Genomic DNA, 27,575 nt, shown 5'->3' with positions numbered 1-27,575 from the left:
GGCCTGTTTGTGTTACTTTCCAGCTTTAAAACTTTCTTTGGTTTCCTGCAGCCTATGGGATTAAAGCTGAAACTTATTAGCATAGTATAAGGACTCTTAATGGTGTAGAATAGGTCTAATTTTTGAGTTTCATTTCTTGCTACTGAGTCTTAGCATATATTCTTTTTTTGTGATTGAAATACCCTTTTTCTGCCTCCCAAATCCTTCCTCATTTGTGAAAAGTTGGCTCAAATATCGCATATCTGAAGCCTTTCCTCTTGTATTTTTTGTTCCATTATGCTCCTACAAATCTTAGACATTCCCAGAAAATGGTATTTATTATATTACTTCACAGTGATTGATATACGTGTCTCTCTAACTATAACATGATTCCCATAAAATAGGCGTCCTGCCTTTTTCATCTGTATTTCCCCTGGGCAATGCCTGATATATTAAGTAATATTTTGAAAAACATGCTTGGGAATAAATATTTCTCTGGGGTCCTCCCTTTCTTAATCCTTACTTTATTCTTCAATTCTTACTACAAAACAGAACCTGCCTTGCAAATGCCTTGTTTCCTACAAAATAAGGTAATCCCAGTTTTTCCTGTTGATAAGTTTATCTTGATCCTCTATTCAGTTGTCTTCATTTTTCTCATTTTACTACTTACTCTAATATTCTAAAGTTTTTTAGTCTTCTGCCCTTTTGTGTAATAGAATATATTATTCAATCCTAGTTTTCATTCAAGTATTACCCTTCAGATTGAGGTAAAGTGTCTGTTGTTGTCTCCTTGCTATTACCAAGAGAGAGGTCTTAAACTTCAGGAAACTTGCACACGTGCTGCTGTGTGTGTGTTTTTCTGTTTTGTTTTGTTTTGTTTGGCCTTCTGTTAAAATATACATAAAATTTACCATCTTAGCCATTTTTAAGTGTACATTTCAGTGGCATCAAATACATTCATAGTGTTGTGCAGCTGTTACCACCATCCATCTCTGTAACTCTTTTCATCTTGTAAAAGTGAAACTGTGTATCCATTAAACAATAACTCCCCATTCTCCCTCCCTCCCTAGCCTCTGTCAACCACCATTCTACTTTCTATGATTTTTGACTACTCTTAAGTACCTCATATAAGTGGAATCATACTGTATTTGTCTTTTTTGTGACTGAGTTATATTTCACTTAATGTTCAGGTCCATTTGTGTTGTAGCATTTTGCAGAATTTCCTTTTTTTTTTTTTTAAAGATTTTATTTATTTGAGAGAGAGTGCACACGTGTGGGTAGGGGCAGAAGGAGAGGGAGAAGCAGATTCCCTGCTGAGCAGGGAGCCCAACATGGGGCTGCATTCCAGTACCCTGGGATCATGACCTGAGGTGAAGGCAGATGCTTAACCGACTGAGCCACCCAGGCGCCCCACAGAATTTCCTTATTTTTTAAGGCTGAAAATGTTCCATCATATGTATATACCACGTTTTGCTTATCCATTCATCTGTTGATGGACACTTGGGTTGCTTTCACTTTGTGGCTATTGTGAATAATGCTGCTATGAACTTAGGTGTGCAAATATCTCAAGACTTGATTTCATTTCTTTGGGTGTACCCAGAAATGGAATTACTGCATCATATGGTAATTATATTTTAATTTTGGGGAAAACCACCATACTGTTTCTACACTGGCTCTACCATTTTGTATTCCCACCAAGAGTGCACAAGAATTCCAGTTTCTCTACATCCTAGCCAACACCTCTCTATTTTCTGTTTTTTGATACCAGCCAACCTAATGGGTGTGAGGTGATACTGTAATTTTGATTTACATTTCCCTAATGACTAGTGATGTTGGGCATCTTTTCATGTGCTTATTGGCCACCTGTATATCTTCTGTGGAGAAATGTCTATTCAAGTCCTTTGCCCTTTTTTTAATTGGGGTTGTTTGCTTTTTTTGTTGTTGAGTTTTAAGAGTTCTGTATATTTTCTGGATATTAACACCTTACCAGATATTTACAAATGTTTCTCCCATTCTGTGGGTTGCCTTTTAACTTTGTTGGTAGTATTTTTTGATGCACAAAATTTAAAAATTTACATGAAGTCTACTTTCTTTTTCTTTTGTTTCTTATACTTTTGCTTTCATATCTGAGAAATCCTCTCTAAATCCAATGTCATAAAGCTTTTGCCCTATTTTTTCTTCCAAGAGTTTTATTGTTTTAGGTATTAAATTTAGGCCCTCGATACATTTTGAGTTAATTTTTGTATATGGTGTTTGATCAGAGTCCAACTTCATTCTTTTGCATGTGGATATACACTTTTCCTAGCACCATTTGCTGAATATACTGTCCTTTATTGAATGGTCTTTTTTTTTAAATTTTATTTATTTGGAGAGAGGCACAGTGGGAGAGGGAACACAAACAGGGGGAGTAGGAGAGGGAGAAGCAGGCTTCCTGCTGAGCAGGGAGCCCGATGTGGGGCTCGATCCTAGGACCCTGGGATCATGACCTGAGCAGAAGGCAGATGCTTAACGACTGAGCCACCTAGGCGCCCATATTGAATGGTCTTGACACCCTTGTCAAATGCCATTTGACCATATATGTGACAGTTTATTTCTGGGCTCTCTATTCTCTTCCATTGGTCTATATTTCTGTCTTTATTTTGGTGCCATGTTGTTTGATTACAATTGCTTTGTAATAGGTTTCAAAATCAGGAAGAGTGAGGCCTCCAATTTTGTTGTTTTTCAAGATTATTTGAATTACTCAATGTCTTTTGAGCTTTTAACAGTATTAAGTCTTCCAGTCAATGAACATGAAATGTGTCTCCTTTTATTTATGTCTTCCTAAATTTCTGTTAGCAATGTTTTATAGTTTTCATTGTACAACTCTTTCACTTCCTTGGGTTGGTTTAATTTCTAAGTATTTTATTGATGTTTTAATGATTACTTTTGCAGATTATTCATTAAGCAGGTCTTCTGAATTTTTAGGGCTAATAAAAAGTTTAACAAGAACAAGGAGTGTGCCATGAGTTTTTTTAAATTCTAGTCTATTTAAAATAAAGTGTTATATTAGTTTCAGGTGTGTGGTGTAGTGATTCAGCAATTCTATACATTACTCATTGTTCATCATGATAAGTGTGCTTCTAATCCCCTTTACATATTTCACCCATCCACACCCCCTACCCACTGCCCCTCTGGTAAACACCAATTTGTTCTCTATATTTAAGTTTGGTTTTTTTGTTTGTCTCTTCTTCTTTGTTCATTTCTTTCTTATATTCCACATATGAGTGAAATAATATGGTATTAATCCTTCTCTGACTTATTTCACTTAGCATCATTCCCTCCAGGTCCATCAATGTTGCAAATGGCAGGATTTCATTATTTCTTATGACTGGATAATATTGTATTGGGTATACATACCACATCTTCTTTATCCATTCATCTGTCAATGGACACTTGGGTTGCTTCCATATTTTGGCGCTTGCAAATAATGCTGCAATAAACATAGGGGTGCATATATCTTTTCAAATTAGTGTTTTCATACTCTTGGGTAAATACCCAGTAGTGGAATTATTGGATCATATGGTAATTCTTTGTTAATTTTTTGAGGAAGCTCCATACTGTTTTCCACAGTGGCTGTACAGTTTGCATTCCTACCAAGAGTGCAAGAGGGTTTCTTTTTCTCCACAACCTTGTCAACACTTGTCATTTCTTGTGTTTTTGATTTTAGCCATTCTGACAGATAATGAGGTGATATCTTACTGTGGTTTTGACTTGCAGTTCCCTGATGATTAGTGATGTTGAGCATCTTTTCATGTGTCTGTTGCCCATCTTATGTCTTCTTTGGAGAAATGTCTGTTCATGTCTTCTGCCCATTTTTTAATTGGATAATTTGTTTTTTGGGTGTTGAGTTGTATAAGTTCTTTATATTTTTGGATATTAGCCCCTTAACAGATACATCTTTTGCAAATATATTTTCCCATTCGGTAGGTTGCTTTTTGTTTTGTTGATTATTACCTTTGCCATGCAGAAGCTTTTTATTTGGATGTAGTCTCAATAATTTATTGTTTTGTTTGTTTCCCTTGCCTCTGGAGACATATGTAGAAAAATGTTGCTATGGCTGATGCCAGAGAAATTACTACCTGTGCTCCCTTCTAGGATTTTTTTGGTTTCAGGTCTTATGTTTAAGTCCTTAATCCATTTTGAGTTTGTTTTTGTGTATGGTATGAGAAAGTGGTCCAGTTTCATTCTTTTGCATGTAGCTGTCCAATTTCCCAACACTGTTGAAGAGACTGTCTTTTTCCCACTACATACGCTTGCCTCTTTTCTCATAGATTGACCATATAATTATGACTTTATTTCTAGGCTCTCTATTCTGTTTCATTGACCTATGTATCTGTTTTTATACTAGTACCATATTGTTTTGATTACTACAGCTTTGTAGTGTATCTGGATATCTGAAACTGTGATACTTCCAGTTTTGTTTTTCTTTTTCAAGATTACTTTGACTATTTGAGATCTTTTGTGTTTCCATACAGATTTTAGGATATTCTACTTCTATGAAAAATGCTATTAGAATTTTGATAGGAATTGCATTAAATCTGTAGATTCCTTTTAGTAGTATGGACATTTTAACAATATTGGTTCTCCCTGTCCATGAACATGGAATATGTTTCCATTTGTTTGTATCATCTTCAATTTCTCTCATCGGTGTTTTATAGTTTTCTGAGTATGGGTCTTTCACCTCTTTATTTCTAGGTGTTTGGTTCTTTTTGGTGCAATTGTTTATGGTGTTTTTTAAATTTCTGTTTCTGCTATGTTATTAGTGTATAGAAATGCAGCAGATTTCTCTGTATTGGTTTTGTATTCTCTGAGTTTTTTAAATTTTTTTACCAGTTCTAGTAGTTTTTTGGTGGTCTGTGGCATTTTCTATATGTAGTATCATGTCATCTGCAAATAGTGAAAGTTTATCTTTTTCCTTACCAATTTGGATACCTTTTCTTTTTTTTTTTTTTTTTTTTTTAAGATTTTGACAGAGAGGGAGCACAAGCAGGGGGAGCAGAGGGAGAAGCAGACTCCCTGCTGAGCCAGAAGCCTGATGCAGGGCTTGATCCCAGTACCCTGGGATCATGACCTGAGCCGAAGGCAGACACTTAACGGACTGAGGCCACCCAGGCACCCCTGAATACCTTTTATTTCTTTTTGTCGTCTGATTGCTGTGGCTAGGACTTCGGTACTATGTTGAATAAAAGTGGTGGAAGTGGACATCCTTATATTGCTCCTGATCTTATAGGAAAAACTCCCAGTCTGTCACCGTTGAGTATGATGTTAGGTGTGGATTCTTAACATATGGCTTTTATTATGTTGAGGTGTTTCTCTAAAACTACTTTGTTGAGAGTTTTTATCATGAATGGATGTTGTACTTGTCAAATGCTTTTCTGCATCTTTTGAAGTGATCATATGGTTTTTATCCTTGTTCTTATTGATGGAATGTATCACATGATTGATTTGTGAATACTGAGCAACTCTTGCATCCCAGGAATAAATCCCACTTGATCGAGTGAATGATTTTTTTTAAGGTATTGTTGGATTCCATTTGCTGATATTTTGTTGATTTTTTGCATCTTACATCCAAAGATCATCAGAGATCCTGGCCTACAGTTCTCTTTTTTTTGTGGTGTCTTTATCTGGTTTTGGTATCAGGGTAATGCTGGCCTCATAGAATGAATTTGGAAGCTTTCCTTGCTCTTTTTTTTTTTTTTAAATAGTTTGAGAGAATAAGTATTAACTCTTTTTTTTTTTTAAGATTTTATTTATTTGACAGAGAGAGACACAGTGAGAGAGAGAACACAAGCAGAGGGAGTGGGAGAGGGAGAAGCAGGCTTCCTGCCAAGCAGGGAGCCCAATGCCGGGCTCAATCCCAGGACCCTGGGATCATGACCTGAGCCAAAGGCAGATGCTTAACGACTGAGCCACCCAGGTGCCCCAGTATGAACTCTTCTTTAAATGTTTGGTAAAATTCACCTGTGAAGCCTTCTGGTCTTGGCCTTCTGTTTGTTGGGAGTTTTTTTGATTACTGATTAAATTTTATTGCTGGTAATTGGTCAGTTCAAATTTTCTATTTCTTCCTGATTAAATTTTGGTAATTGATTTGAGGAATTTATCCATTTCTTCTAGGTTCGATTTGTTAGTATATAATTTTTCATAATATCCTCTTATTGTATTTCTGTGGTTTTGGTTGGTATTTCTCTTTTTTCTTTTGAACCTGGCTAAAGCTTTATCTATTTTGTTGATCTTTTCAAAGAACCAGTCCCTGGTTTCATTGATCTGTTCTATTTCTTTAGTTTCTAATTAATTTATTTCTCCTCTAATATTTATTATTTCCTTCCTTTTACTAGCTTTGGGTTTTGTGTGTTCTTTTTATAGCTCCTCTAGGTGTAAGGTTAGGTTGTTTATTGGAGATTTTTCTTGCTGCTTGAGGTTGGCCTGTATTGCTGTATTCTTTCCTCTTAGAGCAGCTTTTGCTACATCCCAAAGATTTTGGACCATTGTATTTTCATTTTCATTTGTCTCCATGTATATTTTCATTTCCTCTATGATTTCTTTGTTGACTCATCCATTGCTTAGTAGCATGTTAATTAACCTCCATGTATTTGGTTCTTTCCAGTTTTTTTTCTTGTGGTTGATTTCTAGTTTCATAGCGTTGTGGTCGGAAAGATGCATGATCTGATTTCAGTCTTTTTGAATTTGTTGAGGCATGTTTTGTGGCCTAACATGCTGTATTTTGGAGAATGTTCCACGTGCACTTGAAAAGAATGTGTATTCTATGTTAGGATGGAATGATCTGAATATATCTCTTAGAAACATCTGGTCCATTGTGTCATTCAAAGTCACTCTTGGGGCAACTGGGTGGCTCGGTCAGTTAAGCGTCCAACTCTTGATTTCAGCTTAGGTCATGATGTCAGGTCATCATCTCAGAGCCTGTGTTGGGTTCCATGCTGGGTATAGAGCCTGCTTAAAATTCTCTCTCTCCCGGGGTGCCTGGGTGGCTCAGTCATTAAGCATCTGCCTTTGGCTCAGGTCATGATCCCAGGGTCCTGAGATGGAGCCCGGCATCAGGCTCCCTGCTCAGTGGGAAGCCTGCTTCTCCCTCTCCCACTCCCCCTGCTTGTGTTCCTTCTCTCACTGTGTCTCTCTCTGTCAAATAAATAAATAAAATCTTAAAAAAAAAATTCTCTCTCTCCCTTTCCCTCTGTCTCTCCCCACTCTCCACTCTCTTTCTCCTTCTCTTAAAGCAAAATTTAAAAAAGTCACTCTTTTCATGTTGATTTTCTGTTTGGATCATCTATGTATTGAAGAAAGTGCAGTGTTAAAGTTCTCTACTATTATTGTATTGTAGTACTGTTGATTTTTTTTCCCTTTGTGTCTGTTAATAGTTGCCTTATGTATTTAAGTGTTCCCCGTTTGGGTGCATAAATATTTACAATTATATATCTTCATGTTGGATTGTTTCCTTTATTATTATGTAGTGTCCTTTTGTCTCTTGTTACACTTTTTGTTTTAAAGTCTATTTTGTTTAATATAAGTATTGCTACACTAGGTTTCTTTTCACTTCTTTTTGCATGATATTTTCCCATCCCTTCACTTTCAATATGCATGTGTCTTTAGTTCTGAAATGAGTCTCTTATGGGAAGCATATAGATGGGTCTTGCTTTTTTATCCATTCAGTCACTATTTCTTTTTTTTTAAGTTTTTATTTAAATTCACGTTAGTTAACACATAGTGTAATATTAGTTTCAGGTGTACAATATAGTGATTCAACAACTCCAGACATTACCCAGTGCTCATCACAACTAGTACACTCCTTAATCCCCATTACCTATTAAAGCCATCGTCCCACCCACCTCCCTTCTGGTAACCATCAGTGTATTCTCTATAGTTAAGAGTCTGTTTCTTGATTTGCCTCTCTCTGTCTTTTTTTCCCTTTGCTTGTTTTGTTTCTTAAATTCCGCGTATGAGTGAAATCATACGGTATTTATCTTTCTCTGACTAACTTATTAGCATAATACTCTCTAGCTCCATCCATATTCACTGCAAATGTCAAGATTTCATTCTTTTTTATGGCTGAGGTAACATTCCATTGTGTGTGTGTGTGTACACCACCATCTTCTATATCCATTCATCAGTTGATGGACACTTGAGCTGTTTCCATAATTTGGCTATTGTTGATAATGCTGCTATAAACATTGTGGTGCATGTATCCCTTTGAATTAGTATTTTTGTATCCTTTGGGTAAATACCTAATAGTGCAATTGCTGGGTCATAGGGTAGTTCTATTTTTAACTTTTTGAAAAAACCTCCGTACTGTTTTCCAGAGTGGCTGCACCAGTTTGCATTCCCACCAAGAGTGAACAAGTGTTCCTTTTTCTCCACATCCTCCCCAACACCTGTTGTTTCTTGTGTTGATTTTAGCCATTCTGACAGGTGTGAGGTGAAGCCTCATTGTAGTTTTGATTGGGCATTTCTCTTATGATTAATGACGAACATCTTTTCAATTGTGTGTTGGTCATCTATTTTCTTTAGAAAAATGTCTGTTCACGTCTTCTGCCCATCTTAAAATGAGGTTATTTGTTTTTTGGGTGTTAGGTTGTATAAATTCTTTACGTATCTTGGATACTAACCCTTTATCAGATATGTCATTTGCAAATATCTTCTCCCATTCCTTTAAATTGCCTTTTAATTTTGTTGATTGTTTCCTTCACTGTACAGAAGCTTTTTATTTTGATGTAGTCCCAATAGTGTATTTTTGCTTTTGTTTCCCTTGCTCAGGAAACATATCTAGAAAGAAGTTGTTATGGACAATGTCCGAGAAGTTACTGTGTGTGTTCTTTTCTAGGATTTTTATGGCTTCAGGTCTCACATTTAGGTCTTTCATTCGTTTTGAATTTATTTTTGTGTATGGTGTAAGAAAGTCATTCCGTTTCATTCTTTTGTATGCTGTTGTCTGGTTTTCCCAGCACCATTTGTTGAAGAGACAGTATTTTTCTCTTTGGATGTTCTTTCCTGCTTTGTCACAGATTAATTGACTGTATATTTGTGGGTTCATTTCTGGGTTTTCTATTCTGTTATTCTGTGTGTCTGTTTTTGTGCCAGTACCATACTCTTTTGATCACTACAGCTTTGTAATATAACTTGAAGTCCAGAATTGTGATGCCTCCAGCTTTGCTTTTCTTTATCAAGATTGCTTTGGCTATTTGGGATCTTTTATGGTTCCATACAAATTTGAGGATTGTTCTAGTTTTGTGAAAAATGCTGTTGATATTTTGATAGGGATTGCATTAAATGTATAGATTGCTTTGGATAGTACAGAAATTTTAACAATATTTGTTCTTCCAATCCATAATCATGCAATGTCTTTCCATTTCTTTGTGTCATCTTCAATTTCTTTCATCAGTATTTTATAGTTTTCAGAGTACAGGTCTTTCACCTCTTTGGTTAGATTTATTCCTAGGTATCTTACTGTTTTTGGTGCAATTGTAAATGGGACTGTGGCCTTATTATTGGTGTATAGAAATGCAACAGATTTCTGTATGTTGATTTTATATCCCTGCAACTTTAATGATTTCATTTATCAGTTCTACCAGTTTTTTGGTGGAGTCTTTTGGCTTTCCTATATATATCATGTCATCTGAAATAGTGAAAGTTTTATTTCTTTCTTACTGATTTGGATGCCTTTTATTTCTTTTATCTTGTCTAATTGCTGTGGCTAGGACTTCTAGTACTGTGATGAATAAAAGTGCTGAGAGTGGACATCCCTATCTTGTTCCTGACCACACAGGAAAATCTCTCAGTTTTTCCCCATTGAGGATGATATTAGCAATGAGTCTTTATTATGGCCTTTGTTATGTTGAGGTATGTTTCCTCTACACCTACTTTGTTGAGGATTTTTTATCATGAAAGGATTTTGTACTTTGTCAAATGTTTCTTTTTGGGGGGGATAATTTAAGAGTAGTCACTAACTCTTCTTTAAATGTTTGGTAGAATTCATTTGTGAAGCCATCTGGCCCTAGACTTTTGTTTGTTGAGAGTTTTTTGGTAATTTCTTTGCTGGTAATTGGTCTGTTCAAATTTTATATTTCTTCCTGGTTTTGTTTTGGTAGGTTATATGTTTCTAGAAATTTATCCATTTCTTACAGGTTGTTCAGTTTTTTGGCATGTAGTTTTTCATATTTACTCTAGTTGTATTTCCTTGGTGTTGGTTATCATTTCTTCTCTCTCATTTGTGATTTTTTTATTTGGGTCCTTTCTCTTTTTGATAAATCTGGCTAGAGGTTTATCAATTTTGTTGACTTTTCAAAGAACCAGCTCCTGGTTTTGCTGATCTGTTCTATTATTTTTTTAGTTTCTATAGAATTATTTCTGCTCTAATCTTTATTATTTCCTTCCTTCTGCTGGATTTGGGTTTTGTTTGTTCTTCTATTTCTAGCTCCTTTAGGTGTAAGGTTAGGTTATTTGAGATTTTTCTTGCTTCTTGAGGTCGGCTTGTATTGCCATAAACTTCCCTCTTAGACTGCTGTTGCTGCATCCCCAAGATTTTTGACCCAGTATGTTGTCATTTTCATTTGTCTCCATGTATTTTTTTATTTCCTCTTTGATTTCCTTATTGATCCACTCATTGTTTAGTAGCATGTTAAATTAATCTCCATGTATTTGTGTTCTTTCCAGATACTTTCTTGTGCTTGACTTGTAGTTTCATAGTGTTGTGGTTAGAAAAGGTCAGTGGTGTGACTTTGATCTTCTTGTATGTGTAGAAGCCTGTTTTGTGGCCTAATACGTGATCTATTCTGGAGAATGTTTCATGTGCACTTGAAAAGAATGCATATTCTGCATTCTGAGGATGGAATGTTTTGAATATATCTGTTCAGTCCAGCTGGCCAGTGTGTCATCTAAAGCCACTGTTTCCTTGTTGCTTTTCTGTTTAGATGATCTGTCCATTGATGTAAGTGGGGTGTTAAAGTTCTCTACTATTATTGTATTACTGTTAGTTAATTCCTTTGTATTATTAACTGTTTTATGTATTTGGGTGCTCCCTGTTGTTTGCATAAATATTTACAATTGTTATATCTTCTTGTTGGAGTAGCCCCCTTTATTTTTATTATGTAGTATTCTTCTTTGTCTCTTACAGTTTTTGTTTTAAAGTCTAGTGTGTCTGATACAAGTATTGCTACTCTGGCTTTCTTTTGACATTCATTTGCATGATAATTGTTTCTCCATCCCATCACTTTTCTTTTTTTTTTTTTTAAAGATTTTATTTATTTATTTGAGAGAGAGAGAATGAGAGACAGCATGAGAGGGAAGAGGGTCAGAGGGAGAAGCAGACTCCCTGCTGAGCAGGGAGCCCGATGTGGGACTTGATCCCGGGACTCCAGGATCATGACCTGAGCCAAAGGCAGTTGCTTAACCAACTGAGCCACCCAGGCGCCCCATCCCATCACTTTCATTCGGCAGGTGACTTTAGGTCTAATGTTAGTCTTTTGTAGGCAGCATACAGATGGGTCTTGTATTTTGGTCTATTTTGACACCCAGTGTCTTTTGATTGGAATGTTTAGTCCATTTACAGTCAAAATAATTATTGATAGGTATGAATTTATTGGAATTTTATTACTTGTTTTGTGGTTGTTTCTGGAGCTTTTCTCTGATCCTTTCTTGTCTTTTTCTCTTTTGTGTTTGTTGATTTTCTGTAGTGATATATTTGGATTTCTTTCTCTTTATTCTTTGCATGTTTATTAGTGGTTTTGATATATGGTTACCATTAGGTTTATTTATAATTCTTTGGCATATAGCTGTCTATATTAAGTTGATGGTCATTTAAGTTTGAACCCATTCTTTTTTTCTTTCCTCTCCATATTTTAGGTATGTGTTATTTTATATCTTTTTTGTGTGGGCTCCTTGACTGATTTTTTACAGAAATATTCATTTTTACTGCTTTTGTGTTTCCTACCTTTATATTGTCACTCTTGGTCTCTTCTTTCCACTCAAAAAGTCCCCTTTAATACTTCTTGCAGGGCTGGTTTAGTGGTCCCAAACTTTAGTTTTTGTCTGGGAAACTCCCTTCTTCTATTCTGAATGATAGCCTTGCTGGATGGAATATCTTGGCTGCAGATTTTTCCTATTTAGCACTTTGAATATGTCCTGCCACTCCTTCTGGCTTGCAAAGTTTCTGTGGAAAAATCGGCTAGCTTTATGGGTTTTCTCTTGTGAGTTACTGACTTCTTTGGTCTTGCTGCTTTTCTTTATCACTGTATTTTGTAAATTTAATTACAGTATGTCTTGGAGTTGGCTGTTTTTTGTTGATTTTGATAGGAGTTCTCTGTGCTTCCTGGATCTGGATGTCTGTTTCCTTCCCCAGATTAGGGACATTTTCAACTTTACTTCTTCAAATAAATTTTCTGCCCCCATTTCTCTCTTCTTTTGGGATTCCTATAATATGAATGTCACTGAGTTCCCTAAGTCTGTTCTTGTGTTGCATAATTCTCTCTCTCTCATCTACCTTAATTGCTTTCCATTACTTTGTCTTTTATGTCATTAATTTGTTCCTCTGCATCTTCCAGCCTGATGTTCATTGCAGCAAGCATGTTTCTAATCTCGTTTATTGCACTCTTTATCTCTGATTGATTCTTTTTTTAAAACTCTTTTATCTCTGTGGTAAGGGTCTCACTCATGTCTTCCACTCTCCTCAAGCCTAGTGAGTATCCTTATGAATGAGAATTGCTTTAAATTCTCCATCAGGCATGTTACTTGTATTAGTTTTGCTTAGATCTCTGGCCATGGCCTTATCTTGTTCTTTCATTTGAGACTAATTCCTCTGTCTTCTCATTTTGTCTAAGTCTCTGCCTGCTTATGTGTGTTAGAAAAGCCAGTTATGTCTCCTGCTTCTAAAAGTAATGGCCATATGAAGGAGAGGTCATGTAGTGCCCAGGCCTGGTGCTTCTGGGAGTATCTCAGGTGTGTGCTGCCTGCACTCTGCTGTTGTGTTCTGGCTGCTCTGTATTTCAGGCCAGTCTTCTGTAGAGGCTCTTCTTGTCTGCTGTGGGCAGTGTTTGGTCCTTGACCTGAATGTGGTGAGTTCTAACTAGGTGTGCCCTGGTCTGCAAGACAGAGACCTGTCACGACCTCTACCAGAACTGAGACCCTGCAAAACTCTCTGGTCCACCCTGTGTCTTTTGATAGTACCATTTAGTCCATTTACATTCAAAGTAATTACTGATAGGTATGCACTTATTGCCATTTTGTTGTTTCGTGGTTGATTTTGTAGTTCTCTGTTCCTTTCTTCTCTTGCTCTCTTCTCTCATGGTTTGATGGCTTTTTTTCTATGCTTGGATTCCTTTGTTTACTTTCTGCATATTTATTACAGGTTTTTGAATTGTCATTACTGTTAGGTTTATATATAACATCTTATGCATATAGCAGTTTATATTAAGTTGATGGTTGCTTAAATTTGAACCCTTCTAAAAGCACTAAAGTTTTACTCTCCTCCTTCCTCCACCTTTTATGTATATCGTCTCATAATTTACATATTTTTATTTTGTGAATCCCTTGACTGATTTTTATAGATATACTTAATTTTACTGCTTTTGTGCTTCCTACTTTTTAAACTCTGGCTTATGGCCTTTCCTTTCTACTCAAAGAATCCCCTTTAACATTTCTGGTAAGACAGGTTTAGTGTTGATGAATTCCTTTAAATTTTGTTTGGGAAACTCTTTATTCTATTCTGAATGATAGCCTTGCTGGATAGAGTATTCTTGGTTGCAGGTTTTTTCCTTCAGCACTTAGGATATGTGCCACTTTCTTCTGGATTGCAAAGTTTCTGCTGAAAAATCAGTTCATGGTCTTATGGAGTTTCTCTCTCTTTCTGTTTCTGTTTAAAGATTTTACTTATTAGAGAGAGAGAGAGAGAGAGAGATTGTACAAGTCGGGGAAGGGGCAGAGGGAAAAGCACTCCCCACTGAGAGGAGAGCCCAACGCGGGGCTCCATGCCGGGCCTCCGGGATCATGACCTGTGTTGAAGGCAGATGCTTAACTGACTGAACCACCCAGGTGCCCCAAGTTTCTCTTGTATGTAACTGTTTTCTTGCTGCTTTTAAAATTCTCTTTTTTGGGGGATGCCTTGGTGGCTCATTCAGTTGGGCATCTGCCTTTGGCTTTGGTCATGATCCCAGGGTCGTGGGATCGAGTCCCACATCAGGCTCCTTGCTCAGCGGGGAGCCAGCTTCTCCCTCCCCCTCTGCCTGACGCTTCCCTTGCTTGTGCTCTCTCTCCCTCTGATGAGTAAATAAAATCTTAAAAAATAAAATTCTCTTTTTTTATTTTTTATTGTTATGTTAATCACCATACATTACATCATTAGTTTTGGATGTAGTGTTCCATGATTCATTGTTTGTGCATAACACCTAGTGCTCCAGGCAGAACGTGCCCTCTTTAATACCCATCACCAGGCTAACCCATCCCCCACCCTAAAATTCTCTTTTTATCACTACCTTATGCCATTTTAATAATTATATGTCTTTGGTGTGAACCTCCTTGGATTGATTTCGTTGGGGGCTCTCTGTGCCTGCTGGATCTGGATTTCTGTTTCCTTCCCCAGATTCAGGATGTTTTCAGCTATTATTTCTTCAAATAAAATTTCTGCTTCCTTTTTCTTCTCTTTCTGGGATCCCCATAATGCAAATGTTACTGGGCTTGATGGTGTTGCTGAGTTCCCTTAACCTGTTCTCATCTTTTTGCTGTTCAGCTTGATGGCTTTTTTATTACTCTTATAGGTCACTGATCCAGTCTTCTGCTTCTTCTAGTCTACTATTTATTACCTCTAGTATATTTTTGAGTTATTGTATTCTTCATTTCTGCTTAGTTCTTGTTTATATTTTCTATGTCTTTGTTGAGGGTCTCACTGAGATCCTCCACTCTTTTCTCAAATCCAGTGAGTATCTTTATGACCATTACTTTAAATTCTCTATCAGGCATATTATCTCTGTTTTGTTTAGCTCTTTTGCTGTGATTTTGTCCTTTTTTTCATTTGAGACATATTTCTGTGTCTCCTCATTTTGTCTAACTTTTTCTGTCTATTTCCCTATGTTAGAAAAGTCAGCTACATCTGCTTTAAAAGTAGTGGCCTTCTGAAGAAGAGCTTCTGTAGTACCATGCACTACACCAGAACCAAGTGCTTCAGGGGTGTCTCCTATGTGTGTTGTATGTGCCCTGTTGTGGCTGAGCAGTGTTTGCCTTTAGTCCAGTGATCTGCAGTGGTTCTCTTTGACGATTGTTGGCAGCTTTCGGTCCCTGTGTTGTGAATAGCCAGTTTGGGGCTGCCTTGGGCTTATGGTGGGTCAGACTAGACATTTGCCAGTGCTAGGGTCATACCCAACTGCAGTGTGCTCTCCCTGTATTGTCTCCTGAGAAGCTTTTATTGGTGGGGGGGGCCACCTATAGTCAGACCAGATGTTTGCCCCCAGCCACTGCTGGGGTCAGAGTCATATTGGTGTATATGGCTATATTCCCTTCTCCCTATGGCAAGAGTCACTGTGGAGTGGTACTGGCAACTGTCTAGACTGCTTGCACAATGCCATTCTGTGACTTGCCTTGGATGGACTTCTGCTGAGGGCAGGTCTGCAGGAGAATGTGGGGGCCGGGCAATTTTGAAAATTGGGTCAGTATTTGACTATTTTCATTCTGGTTTCTCTTCTCAGTTCTACTACATCTGCAAACTTAATATTCTAGATATAATATTCTAGATATAATTGTCTTTGGCCTGTAACTTTGAACCTTTTTAAAATACTTTGTTTTGGACTTCAGCTACATATTTACAATATATGTGCCCCTTCTATTTTGTTTCATTTTATTTTTAAAGATTTTATTTGAGAGAGAGCATGTGCCCATGTGCAAGTGTGGGGAGGGGCAGAGGGAGAGGAAGAGGAAAAGAATCCCAAGTAGACTCTGCGCTGAACACAGAGCCCAACACGGGGCTTGATCCCACGACCCTAAGATCATGACCTGAGCCAAAACCAAGAGTCAGATGCCCAACCAGCTGAGCCACACAGGTGCCCCACCCTTTCTATTTTAAAGAAAACTATTTCCTGGGGCACCTGGCTGGCTCATTTGGTAGAGCATACAACTCTTAATCTCAGGGTTGTGAGCTTAAGCCCCACGTTTGGCATGGAGCCTATTTAAAAAAAAAAAAAACCCACAACAGGGCACATACAACACACATAGGAGACACCCCTGAAGCACTTGGTTCTGGTGTAGTGCATGGTACTACAGAAGCTCTTCTTCAGAAGGCCACTACTTTTAAAGCAGATGTAGCTGACTTTTCTAACATAGGGAAATAGACAGAAAAAGTCTATTTTTTTTTTAAATAGGCTCCATGCCCAACGTGGGGCTTAAGCTCACAACCCTGAGATTAAGAGTTGTATGCTCTACCAAATGAGCCAGCCAGGTGCCTCCTTTTCCCTAATGGAGAAGATGGAAGCAAAGAAGAGGTTGATTAGCCTGATTTCAATCCATCATCTGGTAACCTATTCCATTTTTCTCTAGCAGTGAGCTATGAACCTCAGTTCATTGCGTGCTCTAGCCTTCCTGACAGGCTTATAGGTTATCACTTGAAAATTTTAAAAAATTGTTAATATGTTCTTCTTTCTCTCTCTTATTTGTGTTCTTTAAATCTAATGTAATTTGAAAACTAGCTGTTTTGAAGAAATGATTTACTTAGATTTCTTTTCTTCATTGGGATTATTTCCAATTGTAATAGTAGGATTTCTTTTTACGGTCTTTCACCCCTCTTGAACAGTATTGACCTTTATTCATCTTTAATTGTGAGCTTATATTTTTTCTGCTCTTTTAAAAGTTTGGGGAACATGTAGAATCAAGGATGTAAAAAGCAGCACAACTACTACTACAGTAATGTCATTTCTAATCCCTTTCTTCCTTCTCTCTACCTTGGAGGCAGTAACAAGGTTCATGCCACCTGCTGATGCTTTTGAAATCTCCCAAGTGTCTTTTAGAGTACAGCTGTCTTTTGGGAGGTCTTCTTGGTTATCATATGACACCAGTGGTATTGGCCTCTTCTTTCTTCTGTGTGCATCTTATTTCACTGTGACTGGGATCTGGTGCAAACCTAAGACTCTGATCTTAAAGCACCCCCATGAGACCTCATATTGGCACATGGTCATTAACACATTAAGTCTGTACCCTATTTTCCCATCTCTTGAGGTTTTTCTTTCTTACCTTCCTTCTGATTCATTTCATCTTGTGAAAAACTTCAGCAATTTTAATAGGCTGCAATGTGGAAATTTTTCCTTGATTTGTTAACATCTCCACTAGCTGAGCAGGGACTTATATGTGTAATAGATATAACTGGCAACCACTTGAAGCAAGAGCAAAAGTACAGAATATTCCTCACAGGTTCATGCGTTTCTTCCCTTCATGTATTTATTAGATACCCTGAAGAATTAAGAGCTGTTTCTAGCAACTCCTAAAAATGCTTACTGGAAATAGTGCAGGAAAGTATTCTTTGCTACCTGTAAATCTGCTTTTCCCATGCTGATAGCTTTACATGCTGATAGCTTTTTAATTAACCACTTATTAGCAATTTTAAACTCTTTTTAGATCTTGAAACAGTGTTGTAAGCCACCTTCCAGTGCCTTCCTAATGAGCACTTTTGTGTTTGAAAATAAAATATCAGTATTTTATATTAGGGTAGGGGACTAAAATGGGGGACCAAAAAAGTTTATTTTGTTTTCATCTTTTTAAAATAATGTAGGTTGATGCGCCAGCCTTTTCCCACTTGCCTCCGTCCACTAGAGCCAAGGATGTGATCTGTTCCACCAATGTTTCTCACTATGAACTCCAAGTGGAAATAGGTAATTACCTGAATTGACCCTTCATCGTTAGAAATGAAATTGATGACCAAAAGATTATTTTGTGGGCAGGTCTTTTTCTGTTGTCACCTGTAGCATAAAACTAGATGTTAATTGTGTCAGACAGATTTATTAATAGCCGTACACTTGTGAAACATTTGCTGTGAATATTCAGAAATATCTATTAAACACTACCAACAGATACTATGTTAGGTGCTAGGGATATAAAACCATGTAAAACACTTGGGGAATCCATATTCCCTCTGAGAAGATGAACTCGTAAGGTAGTCTTGTTTATGTACTAGAGGGCACTATAGTAGAGGTGTGTTGTTATGGGAACAGAAAAGATGGAACATCTGACCATCCATCATAACTACCCTGAGAGTTAGTAAAGGCCACAAAAATAAGTGGGATCCTGAAGAATGAGGAAAAGTTTGCTAAATGTTCTACTCAGGGTTTTTGTTACAACAGAAAACGATCCTGATTAACTTAAGAGAAGAATTTTTTGAACAGTATTGCTAACTGACACAGTTGTTGGCTAGAGAGAGAGACTTGGAAGAAACTAAGAAAAGCTATGTAACTAGAACCAGAGTCAGGGCCATGGCATAGAAACAGCCTAGTTCGTGTACTCCTGTTAGAGTACTTATATCCCAGATATTGGAACCCACTGCAGTGAGTTCTGCCTCTGCTTCTGTTTGTCACTAACTCCATCCTTCATTTGGCTAAGCTTAAGTCATTGACCTTCCCATGCCAGTGTCAAGGAGACCAAGAGAAGATAAGGATCTGACATTTCTAAATAGCACTGGTGGAAAATGCCCCCAAATTAGAAAGGACGTTCAGATGGTGTCAATTTAAAAAAAGGTTAAAAAAAATTACTTCAGTAGATGACTAAGATGGTTAGAGGGGAACTACCCCATAGATGCTCTTTGCCTACAAGTGGGAACAGAGGGAGAGTAGGCAGTGGTAGGAGACAAATCTGGAAAGGGAAGTTTGTAACACACTGTGAAAGATTTCATATGATGTATTTAGAAGTTCATACTCTGTCATCCCTCACAACTTACCCACTTCATTTCTCAAAGCATTTAAGGCACAAGTTTGGAATTTATCCTCTCCGTGTTTGAGATCCATTGTGGAATGGTGACAGTAGTAATAGGCACTGTGCTGAATATTTCAGGTGTATGTTTTCATGTCAGCCTTTTACCACTCCCATTTGTCTGATGAGGATAGTGAGGCTCAGAATTTAAGTGACAGCCCTACAGCTAGTGATTTGAAAGCAAACCTTTCTGACTGGAGAGATGCTGCACTGTAGTACCTTTCTATTGATAAAATGCTGAATTTTATCAATAGATAACTGGCAGCAGTTCCAGGCAGCAGTCTGGAAGATATAGATCAGTGATTTACAACTGGAAGGATCATCCATATCACCTGAGTCTTTAAAAATTGCGGTGCCTATATCCCATCACAGACCTACTGAATCAAAATTTCTGGTGAGTGGGACCTAGGTATAGATTTTTAAAGTATTGTTTCCCCAGTAATTTTGGAACATGCCTTAGTTGAGAATGCAGGGCATGGTGAGGAAGTCACTGCATGCGACTAGTGACAGAGGACAGGACTTGAACTAAGGCAGTCATGCTGACGCTGGAGTGGAAGGGATGAATTTGTGATTAACTTCATTTCAAAGATAAATGGCATAATTTGGTGACTGTGGAGAGAGGGAGGGACTAACATTTATTAGGTGCCTATTGATAGATGCCACTCCAGGTGTTTTAAATTTTAAAAAATTGATGACACCAAATGCTGGTAAGTATGTTGTAGTTCTTATACATTGCATGTGTGAATAAAAATGGTTCAGCCACTTTCAAATTAGGTTAAATATGCATGACCCAGCCCTCCCATTTGTAAGTATTGGCCAAAGAGAAATGAAAACATATGTCTACTTAAAGAATGTTTTGGAAGATTTATAGTCACCAAAAACTGAAAACAACCCAAATATCTATCAACTTGTGAATGGATAAATTGTGGTATATTCATACAATGGATTGTTACTCAGCAATAAAAAGAAACTACTGAAACAACAACATGGAACAGTCTCAAAAGCAGTGGTGCCTGGGTGGCTCAGTCGTTAAGCGTCTGCCTTCGGCTCAGGTCATGATCACAGGGTCATGGGATCGAGCCCTGCATCGGGCTCCCTGCTCGGTGGGAAGCCTGTTTCTCCCTCTCCCACTCCCCCTGCTTGTGTTCCCTCTCTCGCTGTGTCTCTGTCAAATAAATAAACAAAACCTTAAAAAAAAAAGTCTCAAAAGCATTATGCTAAGTGAAAGAAGCCAGACACAAAGTATACCATTTATGTGACAAACAGAAATCACATCAATGGTTCAGGGATTGTTGAATAATATTGCATTGTTTGAATTTGTCATAATTTGTTTATCAAGTCACAATTTGAGCCATTATAATAGGTATGTAATGGTATATCATTGCGGTTTTAATTTGCATTTCTCTATCTTGAGCATTTTTTCATGTGCTTATTAGACATTCCTATATCTTTTGTGGATTGCTTATTTAATCTGCATATTTTTAAATTTAGTATAGGGTTGCATAGAATTGTAAGAATTCTATAGAGTTGTAAAAATTTTTTATATATGCTGGATATAAGTCTTGTCAGATATAAGTATCATTAATGCTTTCTATTAGTGGCTTATCTTTTCATTTTCTTAACAGTGTTTTCTTGAAGAGCAGAAGGTTTAAATTTTGATGTCCAAATTATCAGTTTTTCTCTTCTTTGGTTGCTAACATGAGTTTTACATCTGATTATAGGAAGAGGATTTGACAACTTGACGACTGTCCATCTTGCCCGTCATACTCCTACAGGAACACTGGTGACTATAAAAATTACAAATCTAGAAAACTGCACTGATGAACGCCTGAAAGCTTTACAGGTAACAATATGAGAAAAATGATATATTTAATGTCTATTTGACGAGATTACATCTGTAAGAATTTTTTTTCCCCAAATTACATTCTTTCTGTTAGAGAAAGTTAAATTTCTTTCTTCTAATAAACATGCAATAACAGAATTGGAAATAATACTTGGAAGCCAGATCCATGAAAGAGCAAATATATTTAAACTTTGGTAACTACTATAAATTCCCTCAAATGAATATCCTATTCAAAATGCTGGTCTGGAGATTTACAATGCTCCTAGTCCAATCCCAAATAGTCATATAGGGAAATAGAAAAAAAACAAGCAGTTTCCTTTTCATCCAGCTAAGTAAAATCAACTTCTGAATTGATAAATTTTGACAGATTTGCATTTCGGGAATATTGTAATACCATTTTCATTGTCACTAATCATTTTTGATATAAGGAGGGAAAGCATTTTGTTTTGATATTGTCCGAATTTTTAAAGTATTTACATGTGCACATGTTTTTGCACAGAAAAAAAAAAGATTGAAAGAAATTACAGTGAAGGGGTGCCTGGGTGGCTCTGTCAGTTAAAACGTCTGCCTTCGGCTCAGGTCATGATCTCAGGGTCCTGGGATTGAGCCCCGCATTGAGCTCCCTGCTCAGTGGGGAGTCTGCTTCTCCCTCTACCCTTCCCCCCTGCTCATGATCTCTCTCTCACTCTCTCTCTCAAATAAATAAGTAAAATCTTTAAAAAAAAAAAAAGTACAGTGAGATGTTAACAGTGGTTGTCTCTGTGATTTAGTGTTAGAAGTGATTATCTTCATAGTTTTATGTATTTTTAAATGTTTCTGTAATAAGAACATACTATAGTTATTAAAAGTACAACCTCAGGAGTTAGACTCAGTTCAAATCTCTCTTCCACTCCTTTTATTGATTATGTGCTTTTGAACAAGCTTTCTGACTTATTTCTAAGTTTCTTATTTCCTGTTTCTCTCCTGTAAAATAGGAATGATCATATGACATACTTCCTGTCGTTGTGGTGACATTTAAAGAGATGGCAGCCCCAAGAACAGTGCTTAGTACTAATAAGCTGTGCTGAGTGTTAGCTGCCACCTCTGCTGTTATTTTCATCATAAGGGGGAAAAAGTTGTTTTTAAATGCCTTGTCTCTTGTGTGTTTATCCTAGAAAGCAGTGATTCTATCCCACTTTTTCCGGCACCCCAATATTACAACTTACTGGACTGTTTTCACTGTTGGCAGCTGGCTTTGGGTTATTTCTCCGTTTATGGCTTATGGTAAGAAAACTCATCTTAGATAAAATAACTCATAGTTTAGCCTGGAAGCTACAATTATAAGGATGAATGGGATCTTAGATTTATGAGTCCCTACTTCTAATTTATAAATCTGGTGGCCAAGTCTAGATTTCATGATAAATTTCTGTATCTGGTTCATGTAGAATTTTAGTCTTTGGAAAAAGGCAGAATGGGTCTGATCATGAGTGAAACTACTGCTTCCCTAAAAAGTCCATGCCTTTGAACAAACTGCCACTTCCCTTCAGTTTCCTGCCTCTCTATCAATGGAGAGCCACTATAGGTCTTCAAGCAGAATGTTTCTTCACCGATGCACACTATCTCTGTCCCAATTTCTCTCATTGTAAACTTATTTTACTGTATGGTAAACATCTGTGTGTGTACCTGTCTCATTTCACTGGACTTGAACTTCTTGAGGCCAGGATCATGTATTTTTCATTTTGGTGCTCATATAGTCCCTCACACAAAGTGTTCAATAAGTGTATTGAATAAATAAATTAATGGATTCTAGAGCTTTGATTTTTAGGACAACTTTTGTGAATTGCCTCTGGATTGAAAAATAAATACATCCACACAGTATTTTTTCGGTAATACTGAAAATTGTTAATTCTCTAATCTCTAGAGTATCATTAGAAAGGTCTTTTTGAAGATTCTTAAAGGAAAATTACCTTTGCATCATAGGTTAGGGGTTAGACTCTAAAACATAATGGGTGTGGGTGTGTGTGAGTTTATGGTTGAAAGAACATTTAAAACATAGCTAGAAGCAAAATCACTTTCAATGTTCAATTAAAGATTTCAGGTGTTTCTTTCAGGATCAGCAAGTCAACTTTTGAAGACTTACTTTCCTGAAGGAATGAATGAAACTTTAATAAGAAACATTCTCTTTGGAGCAGTGAGAGGGTTGAGCTATCTGCATCAAAATGGCTGTATTCACAGGTATTTACTTCCTTGTATTTTATAGAATGAAAGGATTTAAGTGGAAGAAATAATTTAAGGAGCTTTTAGGAAGGAGCAGTTGAGTGTTAGGAGAGACAGGAAACTCGTAAGTGAAAATTGAGGGAGGAATGGGCCAGTAGGTACAGTAATTGTTTACATTTTATGTTCATTCACCAAAAATGTTCAGACCACATCCTGTTTACCAAATGCTGTGCTCAGTGTTCTGGTGGAGCGCCTGCCCTCGTGGAACTCTAGAGTATAAGCTGTAGGTAGTGATTCTGATTGTGTCTTGTTTGTTTTTCTTTATCTGCTTTTCAGCTCTGTGTCATATTTATATCATGTACAAATTGGAACTAAACCTTTGATTTCTTAAATATTTTGTAGCACCTTAAAACTATCATATTAAATATCAGTTCTCTTATTTTTAAACTACAGATGCAGAAGTATTTGGCTGAATGTTAAAAACAACATTCTGTGATATACTGGGACTTTTTCCCTTTTAATTATTTTTAAATAAGCTTGTTTTTTTACTGTTCATTTCAATATCTTTAAAGCTTTGTTCTTACTATTCATTTTTAGGATCATTCTGGTTAACAGAGGAGTTCTAACATACTGTATTCTAATTAATCAAGGTTTTAATACAGTTAACCAGACTGTTGGCCATCCTACTTGTTAGTTTCCAAATCCAGTATTTTGGATGAAAAACAAGGCTCTTGTATAATTTATCTGACAAAGGAAATTTTTATATAAGACATCTTTGTAAATGATGTTAATACCATGAGAGGCTGCCTTTTATTGGATAATACTGCATTTAAATTTAAATTCTGACTTTATGCTTCAAATATTACTTGACTTTTTAGACTTCTCTTTGGGTATATTTCAACAGTATCCTAAAGTAGTGAAATAATTTGATTCCATTCCTAGTTTGAAAAAAATATCCCTTCCAAATGTAGCTGTCAGTTGTATTTTCCCTTGTTCTAATGCTATATTAAATACTTGAAAGGATTCCTTAATTCCCTCAACTTTTCATATGTGTATGTATACATATATATGTATATATGTGTTTGTATAAGCACACTTATATATAAGTGTGCTATTTTATAATTTTATAAAGAGTATTTAATTTCCAAGAGAATACATGGATTTGTTCTGACCAGATTTTTATTCTTCCTTGGCCAATTTCCTAGTATTTAGGATTGTTTCTTTTTGTTCTAGGAGTATTAAAGCCAGCCATATCCTCATTTCTGGTGATGGCCTAGTGACCCTCTCTGGCCTGTCCCACCTGCATAGTTTGGTTAAGCACGGACAGAGGCATAGGGCTGTGTATGATTTCCCACAGTTCAGCACATCAGTGCAGCCGTGGCTGAGCCCAGAACTACTGAGACAGGTCAGGTGTGGCCTTCGTATTGGGTTGTCTGTGCATCTTGAGTGTCTTCTGAGCTTGACTAAAGGACAATTGTGCCCTTAGATTTGGATTGGTGAATGGCCTACTGCAAGACTTTTTTCCTCTTTTCTTGTCAAAATTATTATGTTAGGGATTTTAAAATGTTTATAGCACATATTAGGTATATCTTGATTTCTCACTTATGAGTTTTTTCCATTATTCCCACATCCTTTCTCAAAAAAGCACATTTATATAACTTTTTAAGTTATTTTCACTAAAGGACTTCAAATTAATTGTTCTACAGGATTTACATGGATATAATGTAAAGTCAGATATTTACAGTGTTGGGATTACAGCATGCGAATTGGCCAGTGGGCAGGTACCTTTCCAGGACATGCATAGGACTCAGGTAAATGCTATTAAGAGCCCCAAACTACTTTTTTTTTTTTTTCATAAGATCCCTTATATTCTAGATAATTTCTGTTAAACGTCTTTGCTCTTAGAATCTTTATTGTTGTTTTAATGTTTTCTCTGAAAAGGGTTGAAGGAAATTTTTCTTTCTTTTAGATGTTGTTACAGAAACTGAAAGGTCCTCCTTATAGCCCATTGGATGTTAGTATCTTCCCTCCGTCAGAATCCAGAATGAAGAATTCCCGATCAGGTGTAGACTCTGGGATTGGAGAAAGTGTACTTGTCTCCAGTGGAACTCATACAGGAAATAGTGACAGATTGCAAACTCCATCCTCAAAAACTTTCTCTCCTGCCTTCTTTAGCTTGGTTCAGCTCTGTTTGCAGCAAGATCCTGAGAAAAGGTAATATTGGCCACTTGTAAATAGCATCAAACTTACGTGTTTTATATTTTATAGAAGCTTTGTGATACTCCCTTCCCACCAAATTTAAATCTCTATCAATCTTTTGCTCAAAAAATTACAGTCTAATCCAGAAAATATCAATGCTAAGAACAAGTAGAGGCAGTGAGCAAATGGGATGAGTACTGGATCTGAAGTCAGAAGACTTGGTCTCTGGTCTCAGCTGTATCCCTTCTTAACCAAGTTATTTTGTAAAAATCAGTTCCATCTTTCTGAACATTAATTACTGCATTTCTGTTAATACATTTTAGAAACTTCCAAGCAGTACAAAAATGTTCTTGCTATAATAGCATAAATTATCATAACTACATATTAGTGTTAGTATTTCAGAAATAAGGTGTATCTTATCTTTTTTTAGCCTCTTAATGCCTAGAATACTTCCTTAAAATTAGTGCCCAATAAATGTTATTTCTCAAATTAATTTTTCCCAGTAGTCAAGGCTGAAGCTAAGAATTGGGCCTCAATTTTTTAGTGTTGAATTTTATAGGTCTAAACCTAATTTCTAATATATTTTTACACCTAAAATACATTCTAACACAAGGCTCTTTTTTTCTTACAACTTTTAAAAAAATTTCAGACCATCTGCAAGCAGTTTATTGTCCCATGTTTTCTTCAAACAGGTAAGCTGATCTGTCTTCTGTTTTCTAGATGTTTTTAAATACTATTAAAAATTCATTTCATTGTGTTGGCTTAATGGGACAATTTGGTAACCAAGATTCTTAATAATGACTTTCTTACAAAGTAAAGTTAAAAACAAGAAAACTTTTTTGGTAGTTCAATTACAGGCTTTCTAAAATATTTCCATTCTGCAAAACAAAATGAGTAAAAACAGAGTATCATTAAATGTTACTATGCCCTCAATTTATATTTTGATTAGAGACATTGTAGTTTTCTATGTTGGCTAGAGATGATGAAGCGGCAAAGTAATTCTGATAAAAATTAGTTCGTTTGGTTATTACTTCTTCCTGTTTTCAGATGATCAAGGGCATTTTTAGTGAAAATACCTAAAAACAATTTTAAACACTTTGTACATTTTAAAAAGTCATTTATTGCTAACATAGCTAATGTATTGAATTTATGTACCAACAGCCTTATTTTGAGTTTCTTTAACAGATGAAAGAAGAAAACCAGGATTCAATACTTTCACTGTTGCCTCCTAAGCCATCAATAGCGCTGTCTCCGGTGTCACCTTGGACTGAGCCGGAATGTGATTTTTCTAATGAAAAAGACTTAAACTGGGAATTCTAGGACTACCACATCCTTTATGTCCTAGATACTTGACACTTTCTCCCTGCTGCTTTTCTTCTGTATTGCTAGGTACAAATACTAGAATTATACTTGAAAATACAGTTGGTGCACTGGAGAGTCTATTTCTTAAAACCACTCTCTTCAAAGGAGCATGAGTTCATAGCCTATTTGGTTAACTCAGAGTTCTAGTGTAACTCCGGGAAAATTTTAGAATTATGAATCTAGCTACATTTAGTGTCATCTGTTCTCAATTGTTTTTCCCCAAGCTGTGACTAACTCCCCTTCTTGATCTTTCAATATAATTTTTGAGCCAGTTTTCAGCATTTTGTTGCCCTCAGGGGAATGAGCCCTCAGAGGACAGTGCTTCCAAGTACATTTTTTACTTCCAGATTCTCTAGCCTTTTTGATCAGCTGTTTTAGACCAACAGGCTAGTTTATCCTGGCATCAAAGCCCTTTTTTGATAGAAGGGAAAATGTTTATACTTTCCCATTTTATTCTGTTAATACTTATGGTAATATCAAACTGAGCCTCACATTAAATGATTCACTTGAAATATAGAGAAATTGTAATTTGCTTTGTTTTTTTCATTTTTAAGAGGCTAAAGTGACACTTTTCTACTTCTGTAAATTATAGATCCTAAATTCATGCACCCTGTGGGAGCTCAATAAAGATTTATTGAATTGAGTTTATGCTTTTATTTTTCTTTGTGATTTGATAAAGCTAAAACACAGGTTCTAATTTGTTTTGCCAAGGAAAGCCCCTTCTCAAATAGATTTATTTACATAACATACATGAATTGGGGACACCTTGGTATTTATTCAATGAGGCAGAAGATCTTCTGGCCCTTTATATGATTATTCTTGCTCCTGTAGGGGATACAACATTTAAGGACATAGAGATCTTCATTAATGGTTTTACCTTATTAGCAAAAAAGAGAGATGTGTCTCAAAGAGTATATAGTTTAAACTGTGGTAAATTGGGACCTACCTCATTTAAATAAGATTAAGACAATCCATTAACATTACATTAAAAATTCAGATGATTGTCTTAAGACTAAAG

General features: G+C 36.4%; 1 protein-coding gene across 3 annotated transcripts in view; it reads left to right on the top strand.

The window, feature by feature from the left end:
* Window positions 1–27,201, top strand: part of STRADB (STE20 related adaptor beta) — a 36,414-nt gene extending 9,213 nt beyond the window's left edge. For 2 of the 3 annotated variants that reach the window (XM_025893372.2, XM_025893378.2), the window contains exons 4-12: window positions 17,768–17,867; window positions 20,679–20,800; window positions 21,955–22,063; window positions 22,891–23,014; window positions 24,230–24,401; window positions 24,703–24,807; window positions 24,966–25,210; window positions 25,845–25,887; window positions 26,381–27,201. In XM_025893372.2, coding sequence (XP_025749157.1) covers window positions 17,768–17,867; window positions 20,679–20,800; window positions 21,955–22,063; window positions 22,891–23,014; window positions 24,230–24,401; window positions 24,703–24,807; window positions 24,966–25,210; window positions 25,845–25,887; window positions 26,381–26,515 — 1,155 coding nt within the window. In that variant the 3' untranslated portion in view covers window positions 26,516–27,201. Of the gene's footprint in view, window positions 1–17,767; window positions 17,868–20,678; window positions 20,801–21,954; window positions 22,064–22,890; window positions 23,015–24,229; window positions 24,402–24,702; window positions 24,808–24,965; window positions 25,211–25,844; window positions 25,888–26,356 lie in introns of all 3 variants that reach the window. The other variant, XM_025893383.2, reaches the window with a different exon arrangement.
* The last annotated feature ends 374 nt before the right edge of the window (window positions 27,202–27,575 follow it).

This window comes from Callorhinus ursinus, unplaced genomic scaffold (assembly GCF_003265705.2).
Source record: "Callorhinus ursinus isolate GAN/ISIS: 27379988/994484 unplaced genomic scaffold, GSC_fseal_2.0 scaffold2, whole genome shotgun sequence".
Taxonomy (NCBI): domain Eukaryota; kingdom Metazoa; phylum Chordata; class Mammalia; order Carnivora; family Otariidae; genus Callorhinus; species Callorhinus ursinus.
The sequence above is the reverse complement of the archived record's forward strand: the minus strand, read 5'-3'. Positions and strand labels throughout refer to the sequence as shown.